This window comes from Heterodontus francisci, chromosome 26 (assembly GCF_036365525.1).
Source record: "Heterodontus francisci isolate sHetFra1 chromosome 26, sHetFra1.hap1, whole genome shotgun sequence".
Lineage (NCBI taxonomy): Eukaryota > Metazoa > Chordata > Chondrichthyes > Heterodontiformes > Heterodontidae > Heterodontus > Heterodontus francisci.
Genome location: NC_090396.1, coordinates 35,804,048 through 35,829,114, shown reverse-complemented (window position 1 = coordinate 35,829,114; position 25,067 = coordinate 35,804,048). Strand labels below are relative to the sequence as shown.

At 41.7% G+C, this 25,067-nt stretch overlaps 1 protein-coding gene across 2 annotated transcripts in view; it reads right to left on the bottom strand.

Moving 5' to 3' along the window:
* cox10 (cytochrome c oxidase assembly factor heme A:farnesyltransferase COX10) overlaps positions 1 to 23,510 on the bottom strand; it is a 136,785-nt gene extending 113,275 nt beyond the window's left edge. Inside the window, exons 1-2 of one of the 2 annotated variants that reach the window (XM_068058015.1) lie at positions 23,384 to 23,510; positions 2,444 to 2,583 (exon numbers count right to left, since the gene is read on the bottom strand). In XM_068058015.1, the coding sequence (XP_067914116.1) occupies positions 2,444 to 2,583; positions 23,384 to 23,414 (171 nt within the window). In that variant the 5' untranslated portion in view covers positions 23,415 to 23,510. Of the gene's footprint in view, positions 1 to 2,443; positions 2,584 to 23,383 lie in introns of those variants that run through there. The other variant, XM_068058014.1, reaches the window with a different exon arrangement.
* Positions 23,511 to 25,067: the final 1,557 nt, after the last annotated feature.

Below are 25,067 nucleotides of genomic sequence, written 5' to 3'. Positions count from 1 at the left end.
CCCATCCACCCTGTCCATGCCCCTCATAATCTTGCACACCTCGATCAGGTCACCCCTCAGTCTTCTCTGCTCCGGTGAAAACAACCCAAGCCTATCCAACCTCTTCATAGCTTAAATGTTCCATCCCAGGCAACATCCTGGTGAATCACCTCTGCACCCCCTCCAATGCAATCACATCCTTTCTATAATGTGGCAACCAGAATTGCACACAGTACTCCAGCTGTGGCCTTACCAAAGTTCTGTACAACTCCAACATGACCTCCCTGCTTTTGTAATCTATGCCTTGATTGATAAAGGCAAGTGTCCCATATGCCTTTTTCACCACCCTATTAACCTGCCCTTCTGCCTTCAGAGATCTATGGACAAACACGCCAAGGTCCCTTTGTTCCTCGGAACTTTCCAGTGTCAGGCCATTCAATGAATACTTCCCTGTCACATTACTCCTTCCAAAGTGTATCACCTCACACTTTTCAGCGTTAAATTCCAATAGTCATCTATGTCGTTTATATAAATGACAAACAATAGGGGACCCAGCACAGATCCCTGTGGTACGCCACTGGACACTGGCTTCCAGTCACTAAAACAGCTGTCTGTCATCACTCTCTGTCTCCTACAGCTAAGGCAACAAAAGAAATGAGAGAAAGGAGGGGGGAACAATAAACGAAGGAAGAGAGAAATGCAGAAATTGAGAATAGGGATGTGAATAGTTCGAAACAATGCACGTTAAAGTCCCATTGATCAGCTAGGTTTCAAAATTTTTTGCATGGTGCACTTGTACTAGTTGTAGCTACAGTAGGAATTTCGGTAAGCCTATTGGAATACTTGATTGATAGGGCCTCAGTGCGCCCTAATTCTATGGCAAAGAAATTGTCCCCTGCTGCAATTATCTGGCCAGTACCATTTGTTTCTGACCTTCAGTTATTATTGGGCCCTATAGAGCATAAAAATTTAGAGATGACTGTGGTTTCACAGTGACAGGGCAGTGTGGGTACAAAACACAGTTGTTACTGCAAGCTGAAATGAAAGAAATACTTGTTTCTCCTAAATTTCAATGGCAAAAACCTAAAGCGCAGTAATTTTTGGTGAAAAGCTCCTCCCCCAGTATCAATGCAAGATTATATAGTTGTTAAAATATAGTGCTCGCTATTCCAAATCTACCTTCACAACCTGCTTCAGCCTCTCTCATCAGACTACAACTACAAGTTCAGGTGCTGTCTTGAATTTCTGGTGTTTTTGTTTTCATCTAAAACTTTGTGTTACAGTTTTAAGATAATGAAATATATCCAGATCTCTTGGGGGTAACATACAATAGAATCAACATTGTGTTGCTGCAGAATTCTAAGGGCTCTGTCTGTTGATAAGGTGCGTCACCAAATTGTTTCTTTTTCTAGGTCTGGAACTCTGAAAAGTTGGCTACAACTAATTCACAGAAGAGTCACATTCATTGGCACAGGAACCGTAACAGTCTCTGTGCTTCACGCCCTATGAAAAAAGCTCAGAGGGGAGGGAAGAAAATACAAATTGGAATCAAGTGGCTAGGAATGTAACCAGCAAATAAAAAGCTTCTGAGGGCATGTTCTGTGTTGGAAGCAAATGCACAATTGTGTTTATACTAAAATTGTGAACGCAACCTTGAGGAACTAATCCAGAGAGGAACACTGACAAATATCAGACATATTGGCCAGCAACAGTCCAGATAACAGAGAACTTGAGAATTTTTCTGTGCACAAAACCTTTATTACAAGCTACCCCAGAATGGAAACACTCAAAGGAAAAAGGGAGTTTGTTATAAAGAGAACATTGTGATTTGCCTATAAAAGTGATAATAAACTAGTTCAACTTTCCACTTTGCTTTCTGAACTATGTAGAGGAATCCTTCAACAAAGGAACCTGAAAAGGAGATACTTCAAAAAAAAAAATCACTTAAGGAGTGAGCCAGTCCACTGAAACCTGTCCTGAATAATTTCCTCTGGATCGCTCAAATAAAATATGATGATTTTTCTAGGAGACCTGAAAAATCTCAAATTGAAGGTAACACTTTATTAATCCAAGATAAGATTGTGTGTGAATTTTCCACACAGAGAATTCACTTTCTCCAGAAAACCAATGTCTTTTAGTCTTATTTCTAGATTTGGGAGACCTGCATTTCCTCACCTTCTAACTAGGTGCTTGTTTCTTTCTGGTACAGTAAAACCTTCAGTGATTAGTCAGGCAGCATATTTTATACCACTCAGTGCCACAGCAGTCCTACAAATCCAGTTAAAATTTACAAAGTTGTTCGGAAACTGGGTGAGACATTAAACTGTCCTTACTTCCCTCCCACTTCTGTATCTCCAATATACACTCAACCTTCCTGTCTACATGGAAAAATTGAGCTCTAGAAACATGTATTTGTGTCCCAAAAATATATAAACCATCAAACACTCAAGATGCTTTTACTAACCTGGCATTTGGGGAGGGTAAAATGCTGAAATGTGAGCCATTCATGATTGCCTGATCTGTAATGATGGACAATAACCTTTGGAAATTGCTTTATGATTGTTACTTTTTGAAGAGTTTCGAAAACACACACACCCAACCGACCTAGGGAGATAGGGGAAAGAAAGCAAACTGTTAAAACTGCAGAGAATAAAGCTTTAATAAGAGTTAAAATATGCTATCCCTTCATTCACAAGAATTTACTCATGAGAATATGGAGTTAGATTTTTACTCAAGTTCAGAAAACACCAACTACTCAAATATGTATAGTTTTCACCATGTAATATTTCACACAGCCTCAATGTTTTCTTTGTCAGATACGCTTTACGTATGTCACGAACTGTAGATGGCTGAGAACATTTATCAGCTGCCTTCCCATTGGGTTAACTGGAGCTCGAGGATGCTGGCTTCTGTTGTGTAAGATCCATACAGCCGGCAGCAATCCCAATGTCAACACGACATATTTGTTAATGCCGACAGCTAGGAGGATCCGGTAAAACAGGTCTTTCTAGCCGCTGGCCTCAACAAATGTGGCAAGTTTACTTTGGGTAGAGTGCCAGCTACAGAAGGATCAAGCGTTAGAAGGCAGCAGCCCACTAAAGCCAATATGCAAGCATCTCTACTGCCTCTCCATGCGTGTTTACCAGTCTGGACTTGCTAAGCAATAATTTGTAGGTAGTTCTTCAAGTCAAGAAGCTTTCTATATAATTACAGTAATTTTAGGACTATCAATTTATAACTATTTTCAGAATCCCAGATTAATCTCTTTAATCAATTTCATACATGAAACAAACAACAATTAGCCTTAGGCCAATGTACTTATTGGTGCACAGCAGCCACTTAGTCAAGAATACACAGAGATTCATATGCTTCATCGCTGTTAAACGTACCCTGAGTTCTTTAGTATAATCAATCATATTTGTTGCAGTATAACTTCTCAATTGATGTTATATATTAAAATAACATTTTAATATGAAACGTTATGTACTGTTTCTGGGAAAAATCTCATCAGTTTAATGTAGATGTTATCATTAGTCAATTGTGTCATTACATTTTTGTGCCAAACTTGGGGGAACTGTCCCACAGACTAGTCAACAGCCTGAGCAATAGTCGTACGGGATCATACCTTAGTGACAATGTCCCAGACGCCATCACCATCTCTGGGTATATCCTGTCCCACTGGCAGGACAGACCCACCAGAGGTGGCACAGTAATATACAGTACGGAGGGAGTTGCCCTGGGAATCCTCAACATTGACTTTGGATCCCATGAAATCTCATGGAAACCGCCTGTTGATTACCACCTACAGCCCCACCTTGACTGATGAATCAGTGCTCCTCCATGCTGAACACCAATTGGAAGAAGCACGGACGATAGCAAGGGCACAGAATGTACTCTGGCTGGAGGATCTCAATGTCCATCACCAAGAGTGGCTCGGTAGCATCACTACTGACCAAGCTGGCCGAGTCCTAAAGGACATAGCTGCTAGACTAGGTCTGCGGCAGGTGGTAAGGGAACGAACAAGAGGGAAAAACCTACTTGACCGCATCCTCACGAGTCTACCTGTCGCAGATGCATCTGTCCATGACAGTATTAGGAGGAGTGACCACCGCACAGTCCTTGTGTGGAGACAAAGTCCCGTCTTCACGGTGAGGATACCCTGCATCATGCTGTGTGGCACAACCACCATGCTAAATGGGATAGATTTCGAACAGATCTAGCAACTCAAAACTGGGCACCCATGAGACGCAGTGGGCCATCAGCAGCAGAATTATATTCAACCACAATCTGTTATCTCATGGCCTGGTATATCCCCCACTCTACCATTATCAAGTCGGGGACCAAACCTGGTTCAAAGAAGAGTGCAGGAAAGCATGCCAGAAGCAGCATCAGGCATACCTAAAAATGAGGTGTCAGACTGGTGAAGCTACAACACAGGACTACTTGCATGCTGAAAGGCAGAAGTAGCATGAAATAGACAGAGTTAAGTGATCCCACAACCAATGGATCAGATCTAAGCTCTGCAGTCCTGCCACATCCAGTTGTGAATGGTGGTGGACAATTAAACAACTGATAGGAGGAGGAGGCTCCACAAGTATCTCCATCCTCAACAATGCAGTAGTGCAGTACATCAATGCAAGAGACAAAGCTGAAGCACTTGCAACCATCTTTTGCCAGAAGTGCCAAATGGATGATTCATCTTGGACTCCTCTCAAGGTCTCCAGCATCACAGATGCCAGCCTTCAGCCTGATTCACTCCACGTGATATTCACAAATGGCTGAAGGCATTGGATGCTGCAAAGGCTATGGGCCCCTGACAACATTCCGGCAATAGTACTGAAGACATGTGTTCCCGAACTAGGCGCGTCCATGGCCAAGCTGTTCCAGTACAGTTACAACACTGGCATCTACCTGGCAATGTGCAAAATTGCCCAGGTGTGTCCTGTGCACAAAAAGCAGGACAAATCCAAACTGGCCAATTAGCGCCCTATCAGTGTATGCCTGATCATCAACAAAGTGATGGAAAGTGTCGCCGACAGTGCTATTAAGCTGCACTTGCTTAGCAATAACCTGCTCACTGATGCTCAGTTTGGGTTCCGCCAGGGTCACTCAGCTCCTGACCTCATTACAGCTTTGGTGCAAAGATGGACAAAAGAGCTGAACCCCAGAGGTGAGGTGAAAGGGACCGCCCTTGACATCAAGACACCATTTGACCGAGTATGGCATCAAGGAGCCCTAGTAAATCTGGAGTCAATGGGAATCAGGGGGAACTCTCCACTGGTTGGAGTCATACCTAGCACAAAGGAAGACGGTTGTGGTCATTGGAGGTCAACTATCTCAGTCCCAGGACATCACTGCAGGAGTTCCTCAGGGTAGTGTCCTAGGTCCAACCATCTTCAGCTGCTTCATAAATGACCTCCCCTCCATCATAAAGGTCAGAAGTGGCGATGTCTGCTGATGATTGCAATGTTCAGCACCATTCATGACTCCTCAGATACCGAAACAGCCAATGCACAGATGCACCAAGACCTGGATAACATCCAGGCCTGGGAGGATAAGTGGCAAGTTACATTCGTGCCTCACAAGTGCCAGGCAATGACCATCTGTTGATGTTGCTTAATGTGCTGCTTTATGGTGATATTTTAAATGGAATATTTACAGACTAAGCATCTTTGTTCGATTATTTAGTAATGAGATCCAAGTTCTTTTGAATTGAATATGCAAAATAATGCCTGTTATAAAATAGTTAGCATAAACCATTTATTTGTTTTACTGCAATACGATAATCATGTAAGTCCTCAAAAGTTTTGAGTGACTTCGGATTTGCTGCATGTTTTTTAAAATTTGTTCATGGGATGTGGGAATCATTGGCAAGGCCAGCATTTATTGCCCATCTCTAATTGCCCTTGAGAAGGTGGTGATGATCTGCCTTCTTGAACCGCTGCAGTCCTTGGGGGGCATAGGTACACCTATAATGCTGTTAGGAAGGGAGTTCCAGCATTTTGACCCTGCAAAAGTGAAGGAATGGCCAAAAAGTTCCAAGTCAGGATGGTGTATGGCTTGGAGGGGAACTTGCAGGTGGTGGTGTTCCCAAGCACCTGCTGCCCTTGTCCTTCGAGGTGGTAGAGGTCATGGGTTTGGAAGGTGCTGTCGAAGGAGCCTTGGTGAGTTTCTGCAGTGCATCTTGCAGATGGTACATACTGCTGCCACTGTGTGGCAGTGGTGAAGGGAGGGTATCTTGAAAGTGGTGGATGGGGTACCAATCAAGCAAGCTGCTTTGTCCTGGACTGTGTCAAGCTTCTTGAGTGTTGTTGGAGCTGCACCCATCAGGCAAGTGAAGAGTATTCCATCACACTCCTGACTTGTGTCTTGTAGATGGCGGACAGGCATTGGGGAATCAAGTGGTGAGTTGCTCGCTGCAGAATTTCCAGCCTCTGACCTACTCTTGTAGCCACAACATTTATGTGGTCAGTGGTAACCCCCCCGCCCCCCTCCAGGATGTTGATAGTGGGGGTTTCAGCGATGGTAATGCCATTGAACATCAAGGGGAGATGGTTAGGTACTCAATGAATGTGAAGATAAATGGCACGAAGACAGAGATCCTGGAACATAATGAAAAAACATTATAGAATGTAACTGTTACAAGTTTAGGTCTTGCCTTCAATGTTCTCTTAGGTTCAGCATTGCTAGTCATTCATGAGCTAGCATGTGTGACTTTTTAAAAAATTTGTTCATGGGATGTAAGCGTCGCTGGCAAAGCCAGCATTTATTGCCCATCCCGAACTGCCCCTGAGGCGGTGGTGGTGAGCCCCCTTCTTGAACCACTGCAGTGCATATGGTGTTGGTATACCAACAGTATTGTTAGGGAGGGATTTCCAAGATTTTGACCTAGCGACAGTAAAGGAATGGCATATAGTTCCAAGTCAGGATGGTGTGTGACTTGGAGGGGAACTTGCAGGTGGTGGTGTTCCCATGCATCTGCTGCCCTTGTCCTTCTAGGTGGTAGAGATTGCGAGTTTGGAAGGTGCTGTTGAAGGAGCCATGGCAAGTTGCTGCAGTGCATCTTATAGATGGTGCACACTGCTGCCACTGTGGTGGAGGGAGGGAATGTTGAAGGTGGTGGATGGGCTGCTGATCAGGTGGGCTGCTTTGTCCTGGATGGTGTCGAGCTTCCTGTATGTTTTGGAAGCTGCACTCATCCAGGAAAGTGGACATATTCCATCACACTCCTCATTTGTGCCTTGTAGATGGTAGACAGGCTTTGGGAAGTTATGAGGCGAATCACTCGTTGTAGAATTCCCAGCCTCTGAACTGCTCTTGTAACCACAGTATTTATATGGCTGGTCCAGTTCAGTTTCTGGTCAATGGTAACCCCCCCAGGATGTTGATGGGGGATTCAGCAATGGTCATGTCATTGAATGTCATTGGGAGATGGTTAGATTCTCTCTTTGAGGTAGTCATTGCCTGGCACTTGTGTGGCACGAATATTACTCATCAGCCCAAGCCTGAATGTTGTCCAGGTCTTGCTGCATGTGGACACATACTGCTTCAGTATCTAAAGAGTTGTGAATGCTACTGAACATTGTATAGTGAACATCACCACTTCGGACCTTATGATGGAGGGAAGGTCATTGATGAAGCAGCTGAAGATTATTGTGCCTAGAACACTGCCCTGAGGAACTCCTGCAGCGATGGCCTGTGGTTGAGATGACTGGCATCCAACAACTACCACTATCTTTCCGTGTGCTAGGTATGACACCAACCAGTGGTGAGCGTTTGATACCAAGTGACTTCAATTTTACTAGTGCTTCTTGATGCCATACTCAGTCAAATGCTGCCTTGATGTCAATGACAGTCACTCTCATCTCACCTCTGGAATTCAGCTCTTTTGTCCAGGCTCGGACCAAGGCTGTAGTGAGGCCTGGAGCCGCGTGGCCCTGGTGGAACCCAAACTGAGCACGGATGAGGTTATTGCTGAGTAAGCGTAACTTGACAGCACCGTCGACGATAATCATGAGCAAAGTGATGGAAGGTGAGAGTAGACAGATGGTAATAGGTCGTATTGGATTTGTCGTAGCGTCATTGAGGGCACAGCAGGAGACCATTTGGTTCACTGAATCTATGCTGGCTCTCCACAGAGCTATTCAGTCAGTCCCATGCCCCCGCTCAATCCCCCGTCCTGCTTTTTTTTTTTAGTGAACAGGCCATACCTAGGCACCTTTCCACATTGGTGGGTCGATGCCAGTGTTGTAGCTGTACTGAAACAGCTGGCTAGGGGCATGGCTAGTTCTGCAGCACAAGTCCTCAGTACTAAAGCTGCAATGTTGTCAGGCCCATAGCCTTTTCTGTATCCAGTGCCTTCAGCTATTTCTTGATATCAAGTGGAGAGAATCGGATTTACTGAAGACTGGCACCTGTGATGCTGGGACCTCAGGAGGAGCCCAAGATGGATCATCCAGTCGGCACTTCTGGGTGAAGATAGTTGCAAATGCTTCAGCCTTGTCTTTTGCAGTGATGTGCTGAGTTCCACCATCATTGGGGATGGGGATGTTTGTGGATCCTCTTCCTCCTGTTACTTGTTTAATTGCCCACCACCATTCACAACTAGATGTGGTAGGACTGCAGAGTTCTGATCAGAACTGTTCATTGTGAGATTGCTTAGCTCGGTCTGCAGCATACTGCTTAGCATGCATGCAGTCCTGTGTTGCAGCTTCATCAGGTTCCCACCTCATTTTCAGGTATACCTGGTATTGCTCCTGGCGTGCTCTCCTATACTCCTCATTGAACCACGGTTGATCCCCTGGTTTGATAATGGTAGGGTGAGGCATATGCTAAGCCATGAGATTATAGATTGTTGTTGAATACAATTCTACTTTTGCTGATGGCCCACAATGCCTCATGGATGCCCAGTTCTGAGCTGTTAGATCTGTTCTGCATCTATCCTATTTAGTATAATAGTAGTGCCACATATCATGATGGAGAATGCCCTCAGTATGAAGACCGGACTTCGACTCCACAAGAACTGTGCGGTGATCACTCCTAACAATACTGTCATGGACAGGTGCAAATGTGACAGGTAGATTGGTGATGATGTCAAGAAGGCTTTTCCCTTTTATTGGTTCTCTCACCACCTGCCACAGGCCCAGTCTGGCAGATTCGTCCTTCAGATTGCAGCCAGCTCGGTCAGTAGCGGTGCTACTGAGCCACTCTTGGTGACGGACATTGAAGTTCCCCACCCAGAATACATTCTGTGCCCTTGTTACCCTCAGTGCTTCTTCCAAATGGTGTTCAACACGGAGGAGCACTGATACATCAGCAAGAGGTTTTCTTACCCATGTTTGACCTGATGCATGGGACTCCATGGGTCCAGACTCAATGTTGAGGACTCCCAAAGCCACTTCCGCCCACTGTGTTCCATTGTGCTGCTGCTATCTCTGGTGCATCTGTTCTGCCGGTGGAACAAGACATACTCCAGGATGGTAATGAAGGAGTCTGGGATATTGTCTTCTATTTAGTTGTATGGCTTTACTGTCCAAAAGCAAATTATGCAAGAGTCTAACCCATGGATGTAACCATAATTCTTACTTGTGATTTGAACAGAATATTCATATATTTTACATGCGTCACTTCAATTTTTACAATGGTGGATCAAGAATATATTTGAGAATGCAAGGCCAGATATGAATTAAGTTGCTTTATCTTACAGCAAGTGAACATACGAAGCAAGTTATCAAATTCACTTAGATCAATCAGTACAACTAGTCTTCATGTAATAATACAAAATAATGAGACGTTATGCTTCCCTATATCAGTACATTGTGCCACTCGATTTAAAGTAGCTTTTAGCTGTCCACATCCATTCTAACCTTCTGGACCTCATGCCTTTCTTTCAAAAAAGAGTCAGTGAATATTTCTGCCTGTGTTTTTATCTAGCTGTGTTCATAATCTGAGGGGAGGTGCTATTTCAGGCACCCCTTGCGAATTACCTGGGATCAGCAATTTCCCAACACACAGAGTATGAACTGTTTATTGCTTACCAATATAGTTGCTTATTTTCCCTTTTGTTCTTAAGATGTAAGCAAAGTTAGCAAGCCAGTGTTTATTACCCACCCCTAGTTGCCCTGAAAACATCGACTGGTGCATAAAATGTTCCCTCTAAGCCGTGCAGCCGCGTAGCAACTCAAAAGTCCCTGGGCAGGCTGCACACAAGTCGGCCCCTTTAAATTACCAATGTTGCGCAAAAAAATTTCAAGAGGTCACACACTTAAAGAAATCAGCCATGCACTCAAAAAAAAAATTACAGGGAATGCTGGTTGCAGATCACACAGGAACATAGCAATTTTGAGACAAAAGTAGACCAGGATTCACCTCGTTCATCTTCTATCATCCTGGTAGTTGCATGGTACAATAATAACGGAGTTGTTAACCGATCATAGCAATTAAAATCTATTAGTCTACAACAGACCCCGACATGACTCAAGAGCTTCAGGAATCACAGGTCCAAAGTTACCTGCTCCTACAAGCACGTGACACTTGCCAAAGGGATCAAGGGATATAGGGAGAAAGTGGGAACCGGGTACTGAATTAAACGATCAGCCATGATCTTTTTTGAATGGCAGAGCAGGCCCGAATGGCCTACTCCTGCTCCTATTTTCTATGTTTCTATGTTACCACATCGTGTCCCAAATTACTCACACTTTGTACCCCAAAATGTTATTCTCTGAAATAAACTTTATCTAATTTAAAATGGATCAATACTACCTGCTTCCACCATCTTACAGGGAAACTGTTCCATAGATTGCCCACTTGCTGACTGAAATATTGTTTTTGCAGATTTGTTTTGAATTTACCCCCCTTTAAACACAGGCAGTGCTCTACTGTTCTAGATATGGTGAAAGAACTTGTCATGGTTTACACTACTTAGTCCCTTTAGAATCCTAAAAAGACCAATCATATCACTTCTGAGCCTTCTCTCTTCCACTGAAAGCGTGCTTGCTTCACACAATTGCTTCTCATAATCCAGTCCCTCTATCCCCTCAATCATCCCAGTTGCTCCCTTTTTTACTGCTTCTTTGAAGGATGTTAGTGAACCAATTAGGTTTTTATGATGAACTGCAGCTTTCAGGATTATTTTCTGCCGCTAGCCCACTAATTACTGGATTACACAATTTGCCATGATGGGATTGCTAATCCAGTGTTATAACTATGAGGCTGTTTACACCTGTTTATAATCTTTGGGAAATCAACTCCAAACCCTGTCTTTTAGCATATTAACTATCATCTGCTTCAGTAATTTTAAAAAAAAACTTGTGGGAGCACACTTTGCTTTAAAACTGCAACATTTAAAAGTAATTTCTCATTGCCTGTGCAGAAAAAAAATTCAAAAATGTCAAAATTTGACAATAACATACCATTAAATTCCTGTAAATCCATGGTCAAGAACATTGTACCATAGAAAATTATGGCATAATTTACCAGACTTAATGCCACGTTACCTGCAACACACCATCGCCATGATGTTCAAGGCACCCGAGGAAATGAAACTCGAAAGAAAACTTGACTGCATAGTAAGCAATAATACATGACAGCAAGTTTTAGACACCAATACAAGTTCAATATTCTGCTAATGTTCAAGACACATCCCTCACGCCACCTGCGTCCACCCCCCCACGTTAGTTTGAGAGATTATCAGATCTGTGGTAAATGGATTATAGCCTTGCAGCTCACTGCCACCTACTGAATATTCTTTAATGTAATGAGTTACACACATATTTATCTTTGACAGCCAATCAAGGATTAGCAGCTCCAGCTCTTGAACACTAATTAATAGAATTACTGTTCTACAAATCAAATATGCAAGATACCAAGACAGGTGGCATGATTTTAAACTGATGTCTCAATAAAACTATAACAAATATGCGCTACCTTAAAACTACCTGACCACTGGAGTTTGCAAGAAAAACATTTTTTGACTATGTTTACTTAAAATGCTAATTGAAAGTTAAATAGAACCCTTTTTCAGCAGATTGTTAAATTCTAAGGAGCATAATTTCATAAAAAGATGACGATATAATTGTTGCACTCCAGCCACATTAAATATAAAATATCGCAAATAATTGCATGGAGTAAGAACTGGCCAGAAAACAGATGGTTATAATTTGGTTTGTCCTGTGTAAATATAATCTGTAACCAGCATTAAAAAAATTCCATTTTGGTACCAGTGACTTAATTCAATGTGTGACAAGATAATCCATCTTCCATTTCAGACATTTCCCTTACCTAAGAAAACATTAATTCAAGTAACCAATTAAAGATATTTATATCTAATTTCCTTTAACAGAAAACACACAAATCATTAGACCACTGATGTATTACTTTAATGTCCTGCACATTTATCACAAAAAATCACTTAAACAACAATTTACTCAATTTTCCAGAACACTGATGCACTTGCTTTAATGCAAAGGCATCAAAAAGATTTCAAAGGGGATTTGTCTTGAATCTCACAAATGCAGCTGATCAATTTTGTCATTATTCATGCTCCGCACAAATATTTAGCAGAAGCTCTCCACAAATACAGTACTTAATTCTGAGTGCCTACGTAGCCTTTTGGCACCAATTACACAGACGCCAGAAAATCTGGCATTCAAAAGTGATATGGGAAATGAAAGGGCTGTCCTGCCATGATTCATTTGTTAGCAGTACAATATTTAACACAGCAACTCCAATGATTCCAAACCAGAAACTATGGAAAAACTGGTTTTAGAAAGGAAAATTAACGCATTGCTACATATCGCTATGATTTCTGGGAGCCAAGCCAGGACAGAAGGCAGTTGCAAGTTCCCATTTTGCTGCTGTCTAACCCCATTTCCTTGGCAGCATTTTACACTGGGACAGGAACAATATGCTCGGCTATTTCCTTTGCCTGACTTCAGAAAAGAGCATGCAGTGATAAAGCGGTGTTAGCACATTCTCAGGATGTCTCAAAGCGCTTCACAGCTAATGAATTTATTTTTGAAGTGTAGTCAGTGTGTCAGCAAATGCCAATTTTGCACATGACAAATGCCACAAGCAGCAAAGGAGATGAATGATTTGTTAATTTGTTTCTGGCTGTGTTGTTGAGGGATGAAAGTTGGCCAGGACATCAGGGGAACTCACTAATTCTTCTTCAAATACTGCCACGGAATATTTTACATGCATCTGAAAGGCCAGGCAGTATCTCAGTTTAATGTCTCATCAGAAGACAACAGAAGTGAAAGTGACATTATTTCAAGGTGTGCCATTGGCAGGGCTTCCAGAGGTCAAATACAATTCTAACAGAAAAAAAGTCTGACGGTTCTGGGGGTAGATGCACAAATCATTAACAGTCGCAAGCAGGTTAAAAAAAAAGCAAACAAAAAAACTGGGGCTCATTTCTTGAGGGATAGAATTGAAACGCAAAAAAGTTATGTCAGACTTATATAGAACCTGGGTTAGAAGACACTTGGAGTACTCGGAACAGCACTGGTCTCCTTGTTATAAAAAGGATGTACAGGCAGTGAAGAAGGTGCAAAGACAATTTACAAGGATGAGAACTGAGAGGGTATGCCCATCACAAAAGATTGAAGCTAGGGCCCTTTTATCTAGAAAAGAATGAGGGATAACCCAAAAGTTTATGAAAGAGTTTGATGGGGTAGATGTAGAGAAAATATTTCCATTTCTGAGGGAGAAAAGAACTAGCAGCCATAACTATAAGATAGTCACTAATAAATCCAATAGGAAATTCAGGAGAAACTTCTTTACACAGAGAGTAGCTAGAATGTGGAACTCACTACCGCAAAGAGTTTTTCAGGTGACTAACATAGATGCCTTAAAGGGGAAGTTAGATAAATACACAAGGGAGAAAGGAACAGAAGGATATGTTGGTGGGGTTAGATAAGGAAGTGTGGGAGGAGGCTTGTGTGGACCATACTTGCCTTTGTTCACACTTGTTTATAATCCATTCATGACAAGGCCAGTATTTGTTGCCCATCCCTAATTGCCCTTAAACTGAGTAGTTTGCTAGGCCAATTCAGAGGGCAGTTAAGAATCAACCACATTGCTGTGGATCTGGAGTCACCTGTAGGCCAGACGGCAGATTTCCTTCCCTGAAGGACATTAGTGAACCAGATGGGTTTTTACAACAATCTGGTAGTTTCACGATTATTAATGAGACTAGCACTTTATTCCAGATTTATTAATTAGATGAATTTAAATTTACCCAGCTGCCGTGGTGGGACTTGAACTCATATCTCCAGAGCATTAGCCCAAGCCTCTGGATTACTAGTCTAGTCACACTACCACTGTGCTACTGTACCCATCTTTCCCTGGGGGTGGGGTGAGGAACACTTACTTCCTCACGCCTTTGTACAAGGCAGACAAGCGAAGCACAGATTTAATACTAAGGTTTATTTTCGTTTGAAGATATTTTAGGAGGTAGTCCAATATGATGATGCATCTGATAAATATTGTGACCCCACTCCCCAACCTTAACACTGCAGTCAGATGGCAGTATGAGATGAGTTCAAGATTCTCTGGTAAGGTCTGAACTCAGCCAATAGGAATTAATTTTAATTCCTCCTAATATTCGCCTCAGTGACTTTATCTTCCAACCACTTTTGACCAACCCTGCTATTATTAAGCATTTCTCATCTAACATTTTGCCTTCTTTTACACCCTCACAGCAGGCCTGACTAATCTCCCCTGTAACACACAGCAGCATTTCCTGCTGCACTGTGTCTCTCCTTCTCTTCAAAAATCTCACTGCTCAAACGATTACTTAATGTAAAGTCTAATTTTCAGATAAAAGGAAATGGCTCAAATAAAGATGGATTACATTGCCTGCAATTCACCTTAAATTTCCAACACCAAAGTGGAACTTTTATTTTAAGTCATAAATTACACCATAATATCCAAACTAATATGTTCATAGTCATATCAAAGTCAACGTATAGCAGCCAGCTGCTTTCCAGGGTAGTTTGACAGAACAATTGTGGGGTCTCTCACATTATTCCATAGCCACTGTCAATAGCAGAGCTCAATTTGTGTTGGTTTTTATTTTGCTTATTGTAGTCTGAAAGGTTTCAGTCTTGGTTTTTCTGTGACATACTTAATTGCAAAGAAAAGCTGATAAAATTAATCATTAGGTCGCTGGGTATCACATAGGTGAGTCACTAAAATGACAGCCAATTAGAAGTCAAATTATTCCATACATATTGACTCAAAAGTTATCCTTAACCATTGTCTAGACACGCTCTAATCTACAGGCCATCAGACGTGCCAAAATAGCTGCAAGTTCCAGAAGTAAGCATATAGGGGAATTAATGAGTTGCATTCAGACTCCAAACTGAATATCTTTGCTAACAGCCTCCCAAAATTAAACAAGACTAAAACACAACTTAGATATTTCGTACATTACGATGTAACGTACTAACCAAAACTTACCCACCCGGTTCTCCATGACCTTTTTGCATTTTCTTTGCCCCTCTTCAGGTTTCATTGAACCACTTCCTGCTGGCGAGGCCAGGCTGACAACCAGCACTCACTCCTGCCAAGGAACTGGTTGCAGTGCAAGAAAGATGACTCATTCTCCAAATGGATCTCCTTTCCATTGTTTAGTTTTTAACTTTCATGACTTAGTATATGAAGAAATTGAAATTTTGTCACTCAAGATTTATCACATCAATACCCCAAATGGCTGCATCCTTGATCTTCACCAACTGGCACTGTTCCACATATTCAATTATTAGACACTAATAGCCAAGGTTTCATTACCTGCTAGTATATAACCCAACTGCCAAATACCTCTCTGCACCAATGCAACATTTTCACCTCTCATATTTACCATCTTTGTGGATTTGTGTGTGAGACTAATTTAGCACAAATGATGTAGTTTTTAAACAAAGTTGGCCATAATCTATTAGTAATTGGGCTGAAACAGTCCAAATTTATTTCAAGTTTTCTTATAGTCATTACAGAGGTGAGGCTTCCAGCCCATCAATTTGGTTTGAATTTAACTTGCCATTCCATAGGTGAAAGAACAGTGTGATAATCCACTGTCCCTCACTATCTCCCTACATCAGCACCATTATAATTTAGTAGTTGGACTTCAGAATACACACTGTACATTAAATTCGGCTAAAGCAGTTGAAATTGCTGTCCTGGAAAAGCTTTCTGGAAATTAAGATACTGGAATTTTTTTCTTCTTATACTACATATTTGTTACAAAAACCTCAGTAAATATAACAGTGGCAAGCATTGACACAGCTCATAAACAAGCTGATTTTATATTGTGTTCAAACAGCTTGACCCATTCAAATACAAACACAAGAAAATATATCACTTTCCTACCTAACTTCAGCTGCATTATTCTATTTAGTCTCATTGGATTAAAAGATGATGCAGCCCTTTGTGCCAGTGGTTGGATGTGGACTGCCCACAAGAAAAAAAACCCTAATTTTAATCTGGCTGTATCTTGAGGAAAGTATCTTGAGGGGGGAGAAACAGGGTGAAAGTGTAACCCCTGCAACGGGCCACAACACACACTCTCATTGCAGTTCACCATATCCATTACTATAATAGCTCACTGTTCTTTAAATATAAAGATTGAAAAACATTGAAAATAATGAATTTAAACTGCTGAGGGAAAGAAAATTAGATCAACCTGGAGCACTCTCAGCAAATCTCGGGTGGGATTCCAGAATACCACTCACAGACCTAATAGCTATTTATTGTTCCAGTCTGTCGGAAAACAGAATGGGATGAACAGCACAAAAATATCTTACCCACAGAACCATAGAAAAATTACGACAGAGAGGGAGGCCATTCAGCCTGCATTCATGCTGGTCGAAAAAACTAGCCGCCCAATCTAATCCCACTTTCCAGCACCCAGTCCATAGCCTTGCCGGTTATAGCACTTCAAGTACATGTCCAGGTACCTTTTAAAAGAATTGAAGATTTCTGCCTTCATCACCATTTCTGGCAGTGAATTCCAGACACCCACCACTCTCTGGGTGAAAAGGTTTTTCTGATGTCCCCTCTAATCCTTCTACCAATCACCTTAAATCTGTGCTCCCTGGTAATTGACCTCTCCGCTAGGGGAAACAGGTCCTTCCTCTCTACTCTATCTAGGCCCCTCATAATTTTGTACACCTCTATTAAGTCACCCTTCAGCTTCCTCTGTTCTAAGGAAAACAACCCTAGCCTATCCGATCATTCCTCATAGTTGCAACTTTCGAGCCCTGGCAACATTCTTGTATATCTCCTCTGTACTCTCTCCAGAACAATTATGTCCTTTCTGTAATGTGGTGACCAGAACTGTACGCAATACTCCAACTGTGGCCTAAACAGCATTTAAACTGTTCCAGCATTACATCCCTGCTTCTGAATTCTATACCTCAGCCAATAAAGGAAAGCATTCCATATGCCTTCTTCACCACTCTATCTACCTGTCCTGCCAACTTCAGGGACCTGTGGACATACACTGCAAGGTCTCTCACTTCTTCTACCCCTCTCAATATCCTTCCGTTTATTGTGTATTCCCTCACTTTATTTGCTCTCCCCAAATGCATTACCTCACACTTATCTGGACTGAATTCCATTTGCCACTTTCCCGCCCACGCAACCAAACCATTTTGATATCTTTCTGGAGTCTACAGCTATCCTCTTCATGACCAAGTTTTGTGTCACAATAAATTTCCCAATCACGCCTCCCACATTTAAGTCCAAATCATTAATATATACCACAAACAGCAAGGGACCCAACACTGAGTCCTGTGGAACACCACTGGAAACAGCTTTCCATTCACAAAAACATCCGTTGACTACTACTCTTTGTTTCCTGGCCCTTAGCCAATTCTGGATCCAACCTGCCACTTTTCCCATGTATCCCATGGGCTTTTATTTTACTAACCAGTCTGCCATGTGGGATCTTGTCAAATGCCTTGCTAAATTCCATGTAGACCACATCCACTGCACTACCCTCATCAATCCTTCTTGTTACAAAAACAAGAAATGCCGGATTCACTCAGCAGGTCTGGCAGCATCTGTGGAAAGAGACGCAGAGTTAACGTTTCGGGTCAGTGACCCTTCTTCGGAACTGAGTTCCGAAGAAGGGTCACTGAGCCGAAACGTTAACTCTGCTTCTCTTTCCACAGATGCTGCCAGACCTGCTGAGTGAATCCGGCATTTCTTGTTTTTGTTTCAGATTTCCAGCATCCGCAGTATTTTGCTTTTATTTTAATCCTTCTTGTTACTTCCTCAAAAACCTCAATTAAATTAGTAAGACATTACCTCTTAACAAATCCATGCTGACTATCCCTGATTAATCCGTGCCTTTCTAGTGGCAGTTTATCCTGTACCTCAGAATAGATTCTAACAATTTACCCACCACCGAGGTCAGACTGTCTGGCCTATAATTATTTGGCCTATCCCTTGCACCCTTTTAAACAATGGTACAATATTCGCAGACCTCCAATCATCTGGTACCTCTCCTGAATCTAGTGAGGATCTGAAGATGATCCTCAGCGCATCCGCTATTTCCTCCCTGGCTTCCTTTAACAATCTAGGATACAATCCATACGGCCCTCGAGATTTATCCACTTTCAAGGATGTCAGACCCTCCAATACTTCTCTCTCATTATGCTTATACCCAATATTTCACACTCCTCCTCTTTAACTACAATGTCTACATCAACCCTCTCCTTTGTGAAGGCAGAGACAAAAAACTCATGAAGAAGTCTGCCCACATCTTCTGCATCCACGCACAAGTTCCCTTCTACATCTCTGATAGGCCCTACCTTTTCCTTAGTTATCCTCCTGCTCTTAACGTACTGATAAAACAACTTTGGGTTTTCCTTGATTTTACCTGCCAATAATTTTTCATGTCCTCTCTTTGCTTTTCGAATTTCCTTTTTTACTTCATCCCTGCACTGTCTATACTCCTCTAGGCTTTCTAAAGTATTAAGATTTTTGTGACCATCATAAGCTTTCTTTTTCTGCTTTAACTTTGATTTGATTAACTTTTAGATTCGCCAGTACCACCCTTTATCTTTGTGGGGACATGCTTACACTGTGCCTGTAGTATCTCGCTTTTGAATGCCTCCCACTGGTTTGCCACTGATTTTCCTTCAAGTAGCTGTATACGGTTCACTTTCGCCAGGTTACCTCAGTTTCTTAAAATTCGCCTTTCCCCAATTTAAAACTTTTACTCCTGTTTTATCTTTGTCCTTTTCCATGATTATGCTAAAACTTACTGTATTATTGTCACTATCTCCAAAACGGTCACCCGTTACTTCCTCCACTTGCCAGTTTTATTACTGAAGACTAAATCTAGAATTGTGCCTCCTCTCGTTGGGCTTGTTACGTGTTGGCTACAAAAGTTCTCTTGAAGGCAGTTCAAGAATTTTGCCCCCTTTGTGCCCTTTACACTGTTTGTATCCCAGTTGATATTGGGGTAGTTGCCTCTTGCCTCTCGAAAAAAAAATGGATAAAAGCTCAACTTCAGGACATTCCCAGAGTTGGTGCTGTACAATGGGGTACAGCATCTAGAACAGTGTAACCATGGTCAGTTTCAATAAAATACATTATACAATCAATGCTAAAGAATTGAAGCAAAATACTGTGGATGCTGGAAATCTGAAATAAGAACAGAAAGTGTTGGAAATAGAGTAGACCTGGCAGCATCTGTGGAGAGAGAAACACCGACCTAACATTTCAGTCTGTGACATTTCATTAAAACTGATGGAAGGTTATCAACCTGAAACATTAACTCTGTTTATCTCGCCACAGATGCTGATGGACCTGAGTATTTACAGCATTTCCTGTTCTTATTTTAAGTACTTTTAAAGCAGTCACTGTTGTAACGTAGATAAATGCAGCAGAAAATTTACGCACAGCAAGGTCCCACAAGCAACAAGTGTCCAATTAAATTTTTTTTTAAGCAGTTAGTGGAGGAATAAATGTTGGCCAGAACAGTGGAAAACTCCCCTGCTTTTGAGTATTGCCATGGAATCTTTTACATTAAAGCTGGGCTACCCGACATGAACCCGACTAAACTCGACTACGTATGTCGGGTCGGGTCTGTATTCGGCGTCCAGCATTCGGGCTCAGGTCAGGTTGGACCGTACTGTTTTGTTTCGTATTGATTTTGTTTCAGTCTATGACCTTTTTCTGTTTCAAAAATGTTTGTTATTTTCGGTTCGGGTCAGGCATTTAAAAAAATTAAAGGACTCGGGTCCAGGTTGGTTGTTGTCGGGTTGGGCCCAGGTCAGGTTTTAATTTTATACCTGAGCCAGGCTTTATTTTCCATACACCTGAAACAGTGGGCAGGGCCCTGATTTAAAGTCTAAACCAAAAACATCACCTCTGGCAATACACTACTTACAATCACAGAATGGTTACAGCACAGGAGGCTGCCATTTGGCTCATCGTGCCCATACCAGCTCTCTGCAAGATCAACTCAGCAAGTCCCACTCTCCCACCCTCCTTTCTCCTTGTAATTGTTTTCTCTTTAGGTGTTTATTCAATTCCCTTTTAAAAGCCACGATTGAGTGTACCTCCAACATGCTCTCAGGAAGTGCATTCCAGATCCTAACCACTCGCTGTGTAAAAACCGTTTTTCCTCATGTTGTCATTGGTTCTTTTGCCATTCACCTTAAATCACTGTTCTCTGGTTCTTGACCCTTCTACCAACGGGAACAGTTGCTCCTTATCTACTCTGTCTAGATCCCTCATGATTTTGAACATCTCCATCAAATTTTCTCTTTAAGAACAGCCCCTCACCCTTGGAACCATTCTCAAATATTTTCTGCATCCTCTCGAAAGCCTTTACATCCTTCCTAAAATGCGGTGCCCAGAACTGGACACAATACTCCAGTTTAGGGCGAACCGGTGTTTTATACAGGTTTATCATAACCTCCTTGCTTTTGTACTCTATGCCTCTAAATATAAAGCCCAGGATCCTATATGCCTTTTTAACCACTTCCTCAACCTGCCCTGCCACTTTCAACGATTTGTGCACGTGGATCTCATGGATCTCTCCGTTCCTGTGCCCTCTTTAGAATTGCACCTTTTAGTTTATATTGCCTGTCCTCGTTCTTCCTAACAAAATGCATCACATCACATTTCTCTGCATTAAACTTCACCTGCCACCCGTCTGCCCATTCCACCAGCCTATGTCCTCTTGAAGTCTTATCACTATCCTCCTCACAGTTCACACCACTTCCAAGTTTTGTGTCATCTGCAAATTTTGTTTATCTTGCCCATGAAGTTGTTACAGGCTCAAGTCAATAGTTGTGTTTAGTGATTATCACAACAACACTGTTAATCACTGCATCAGGTGTGCAGCTGAGCAGCAGATACAGTACCAGACAGTGGGGCAAAACAGGAGCCCAAAATGTGCAAAAGTTCTGCATTCAATGTCAGCCTAGATTACTTACAAACAGTATTTAAAATGTTCTATTTTAAAATAAATTATTCAAAGTACCTGATGCAATACATTACATTTGCAATGCAGTATTCTATTGTACTAATAGTAAAATAAGCTAAGTTAGATTGAGAAATAGTTCTTATTCCCAAGCCAATATATTTGAACAACTGAGGAGATAGTGCTTGAGAAATTACAGGACTTCAAATCTTTCTTAAAATCAATGCTGCTTTGAAAAACATTTTTTTTTTTTAGAAACCTTCAGTAACCCATGGAATAAAATATCAGATAGGTGTTCTGAATTTTAAATGCAAGCAAATGCCTCATGCTACAGAAAATGTATGAACTTTTGTTTTTAAAAATACTTTTAGAACATTGTTTAAAAGGGAATTTTATTTTCCTAAATCACCACAATTCTCAATGCTATAGATATATGCACTTTTATCAACATGTCAATCACACTGTTCATGGCTTGATTCATAGCTGGAAACTGTTTGTTGGACGCAGTGCTCGAAAAGAGACATTACAGGGACCCTCTCCTTTTGTGATCTCATGAAGTTCTGGTCCAATAGTTTTATGAACAGGAAGTGAAACACAGCCTACTATTGGCCATCAGGTTATGAGTCATATCGCAAGTTTGGCCAATATATAAATAAATTGACTATATAAATGCAAGTCAATAATAGTCCATGAGAAAACCACTTAATAAAATGGTGTTTGTTATGCTACAATCTTTGACAGACTGTATATATTATTTGCTGAATATAACATTCCTTGGATTATTGTGGAAGACAGAGACTGAGATGAAATGGAGAGAGAAAGCTGGTGCTCCCCATACAGAATTTTAATCATTGCAAAATCTGATCATTTCCATTACCTCAAAGCCCAACTTTTAAATGTAATTATGTGCTATATATTTAGGAATAATGTTTTGAACTTTTAAACAAAATGGAAAACAAATTTAACTGTCAGGCACTTAATAGGAAAATATATAGTAGTTATTAATGCACATTTTGGTTATTCGTTCCCAAATGTTGATAGAACAAAAACGAGTCTGTTAATGTTAACTGGAGTTTAATTCCCTTTGAAAAGAAAATGTGCAATGAATACAGTAACCCCCAATTTGAAAGAAACCCCTGGGAGAAGCGTGGCAATGGGTTGTTCTCACAAATGTTACATTTAAATTAATAGGAAAACTAAGCATAACGGTCATGTCCAATTCAATCCACAGGAGACCCTCAATCTGGGACGTATTTACTTTAACCCTAAAATAAAAGCAAAATACTGCGGATGCTGGAAATCTGAAATAAAAACAAGAAATGCTGGAATCACTCAGCAGGTCTGGCAGCATCTGTGGAAAGAGAAGCAGAGTTAATGTTTCGGGTCAGTGACCCTTCTTCTTCGGAACTGACAAATATTAGAAAAGTCGCAGATTATAAACAAGTGAGGTGGGGGTGGGGCAAGAGATAACAAAGGAGAAGGTGCAGATTGGACTATGTGGCCTGGTCCAATCTGCACCTTCTCCTTTGTTATCTCTTGCCCCACCCCCACCTCACTTGCTTATAATCTGCGACTTTTCTAATATTTGTCAGTTCCGAAGAAGGATCACTGACCCGAAACGCTAACTCTGCTTCTCTTTCCACAGATGCTGCCAGACCTGCTGAGTGATTCCAGCATTTCTTGTTTTTATTTACTTTAACCCTTACGTTGGTGTGGTTTAAGCACGGTTGGTCTTTATGAAAAGTCTTTACCCAGGGGCTACATGCTAAATATTATTTAAGGGTGAAAGAACCAGCGATCAAACCGAACATTTCCTGCAGTCGCAGACTTTCATCTTTCTCAATTCAAGGTTGACACGGTCAACCGGAAACAGAGGAAATAACACTGTTTTATTATCCCACGCTTTTTCTCCCCTCCAGTCAACTTGCAGTTATTTCCTCGCCCTGGTAACCAGACACATACCTGGCAACAACCGACATAACACACTGTACATGGTCTCTTTATATGAGGCCCCTTTTGTCGGCTTCTTTCCCCTCACATCCTGCACGCCGCCATATTGTGCCACTTCCTGATCCCCGGGCCACCAGTACTTCCGGGTCTCTGCTTCCGGCTGTGCTGCAAGCTCCGGGATTGGTTGGCACAGAGTTGTCGGGGCAACGGAGTCGCGAGGCCGGACCCCGAGTGTGTTTCTGGATTAAAGTGCCGCATATTCCAGCCTGGACTGAAGTTGGAGCTGCAGGTGAGAGATTTTGTCTGGCTTTTCTTCCTCTGGGAGGAAAACACCCACTGTCCTATTATAAATATAAAATGTCAGGCTGCCTTTTTTATGGGTCAATTTGGGTGAACCAATGACTGAGCCAAACAAGAATCAGCCCACTAATATAGCAAAGAAACATATTCAACTTAAAGAAACTCAAGATAAAAAAACCCAAAGCCCCAACAAAAGCAAAGAGAACTTACCCAACTAAAGCAATGTTGTTAACAGCATCTCTAAGACACACTATATACCCTGTGGTGCCCACCAGTCACCGGGCCTTCATATTAGCACATTCCCAATACTCCAGGGTAACGCGGGCACATACCAGAGCTACAAGAGATGAACTTGGCATTCTAGCAGAACATCCAATTTAAAAAAGCTCAAAATGCAAATATACAGCAAACCAGGCAGCATCTGTCAGGAGAAAATGCAAGTTATGGTTGTTCAACTTTGGGCTCCCATCATAAGCATTTGGTTCTATGGCTTCGCAGGAAGTTTCTCCCTGATATGGAAATACCTCTTGTGGCAAACAGATTTACCCATGATGGAGGAGGCTGAGCGCTTCCATTTGGGTTGTCTATTTGTGGGAGCAGTTTTGCTGAGTTTTTGCTTCTATAACTATTACTTTAGTAAGTAGATTAATATAATCCTAGTGAATACGTATACATATATTCTTTCATATATGAGTTGAAAGTATAGCCACATATTGATACAAAATGGAGTTTTTGACCGAGGCATTCTGGGACAGATTAGTTAGTTCACAGTTGGAGCTTGGTACAGCATGGCACAGACAACAAGAGGGCCCCCTCTTATCAGTGTAACTGCAGACTGCACGAAGCACTCAGGAATGCAGGCCCAATTAAAAGTGACAGTTGGAATAATTGATGGGGCCTGAGATCATCAATTGGTGATCGGGGGCTTGCATGAGCTGATCACGTAGCCACATGATGCCTAATGAGTAGTCTAATTGGTAATATGTTTAATGTATGTAATCAATAACCGTTCTGATTGGATTGTGTCCAGCCGGGATGGGCTGAGTAACTGTATATCCGTTGTGGATTTCCTTTGTTCTGTGGAGTAGCACTGGACCGCTTTTAGGGAAGGTGTGTTCCCCATGATATCATGAATAAAGTGTTTATTCTCAAAGTCTGCGTCCGGAGAATTTGTTGAATAATTGGGCGTAATCTGGATTTTTCTCCAACACTATTGCAAGAATCTTCTTTTCAGGAGCTGAGCCAGTTTAGGTATTTATCATTGAGACTATTTCACCAACTTTGATAGGCCTTTACAATTATTACAGAAAAATACCAGCTACTTGGCTTCCAACAGTAAATCCAGTTTTAATCCCCCAAACCTTGGTTCCTATATTTTTCCACAGTATAATCGCCA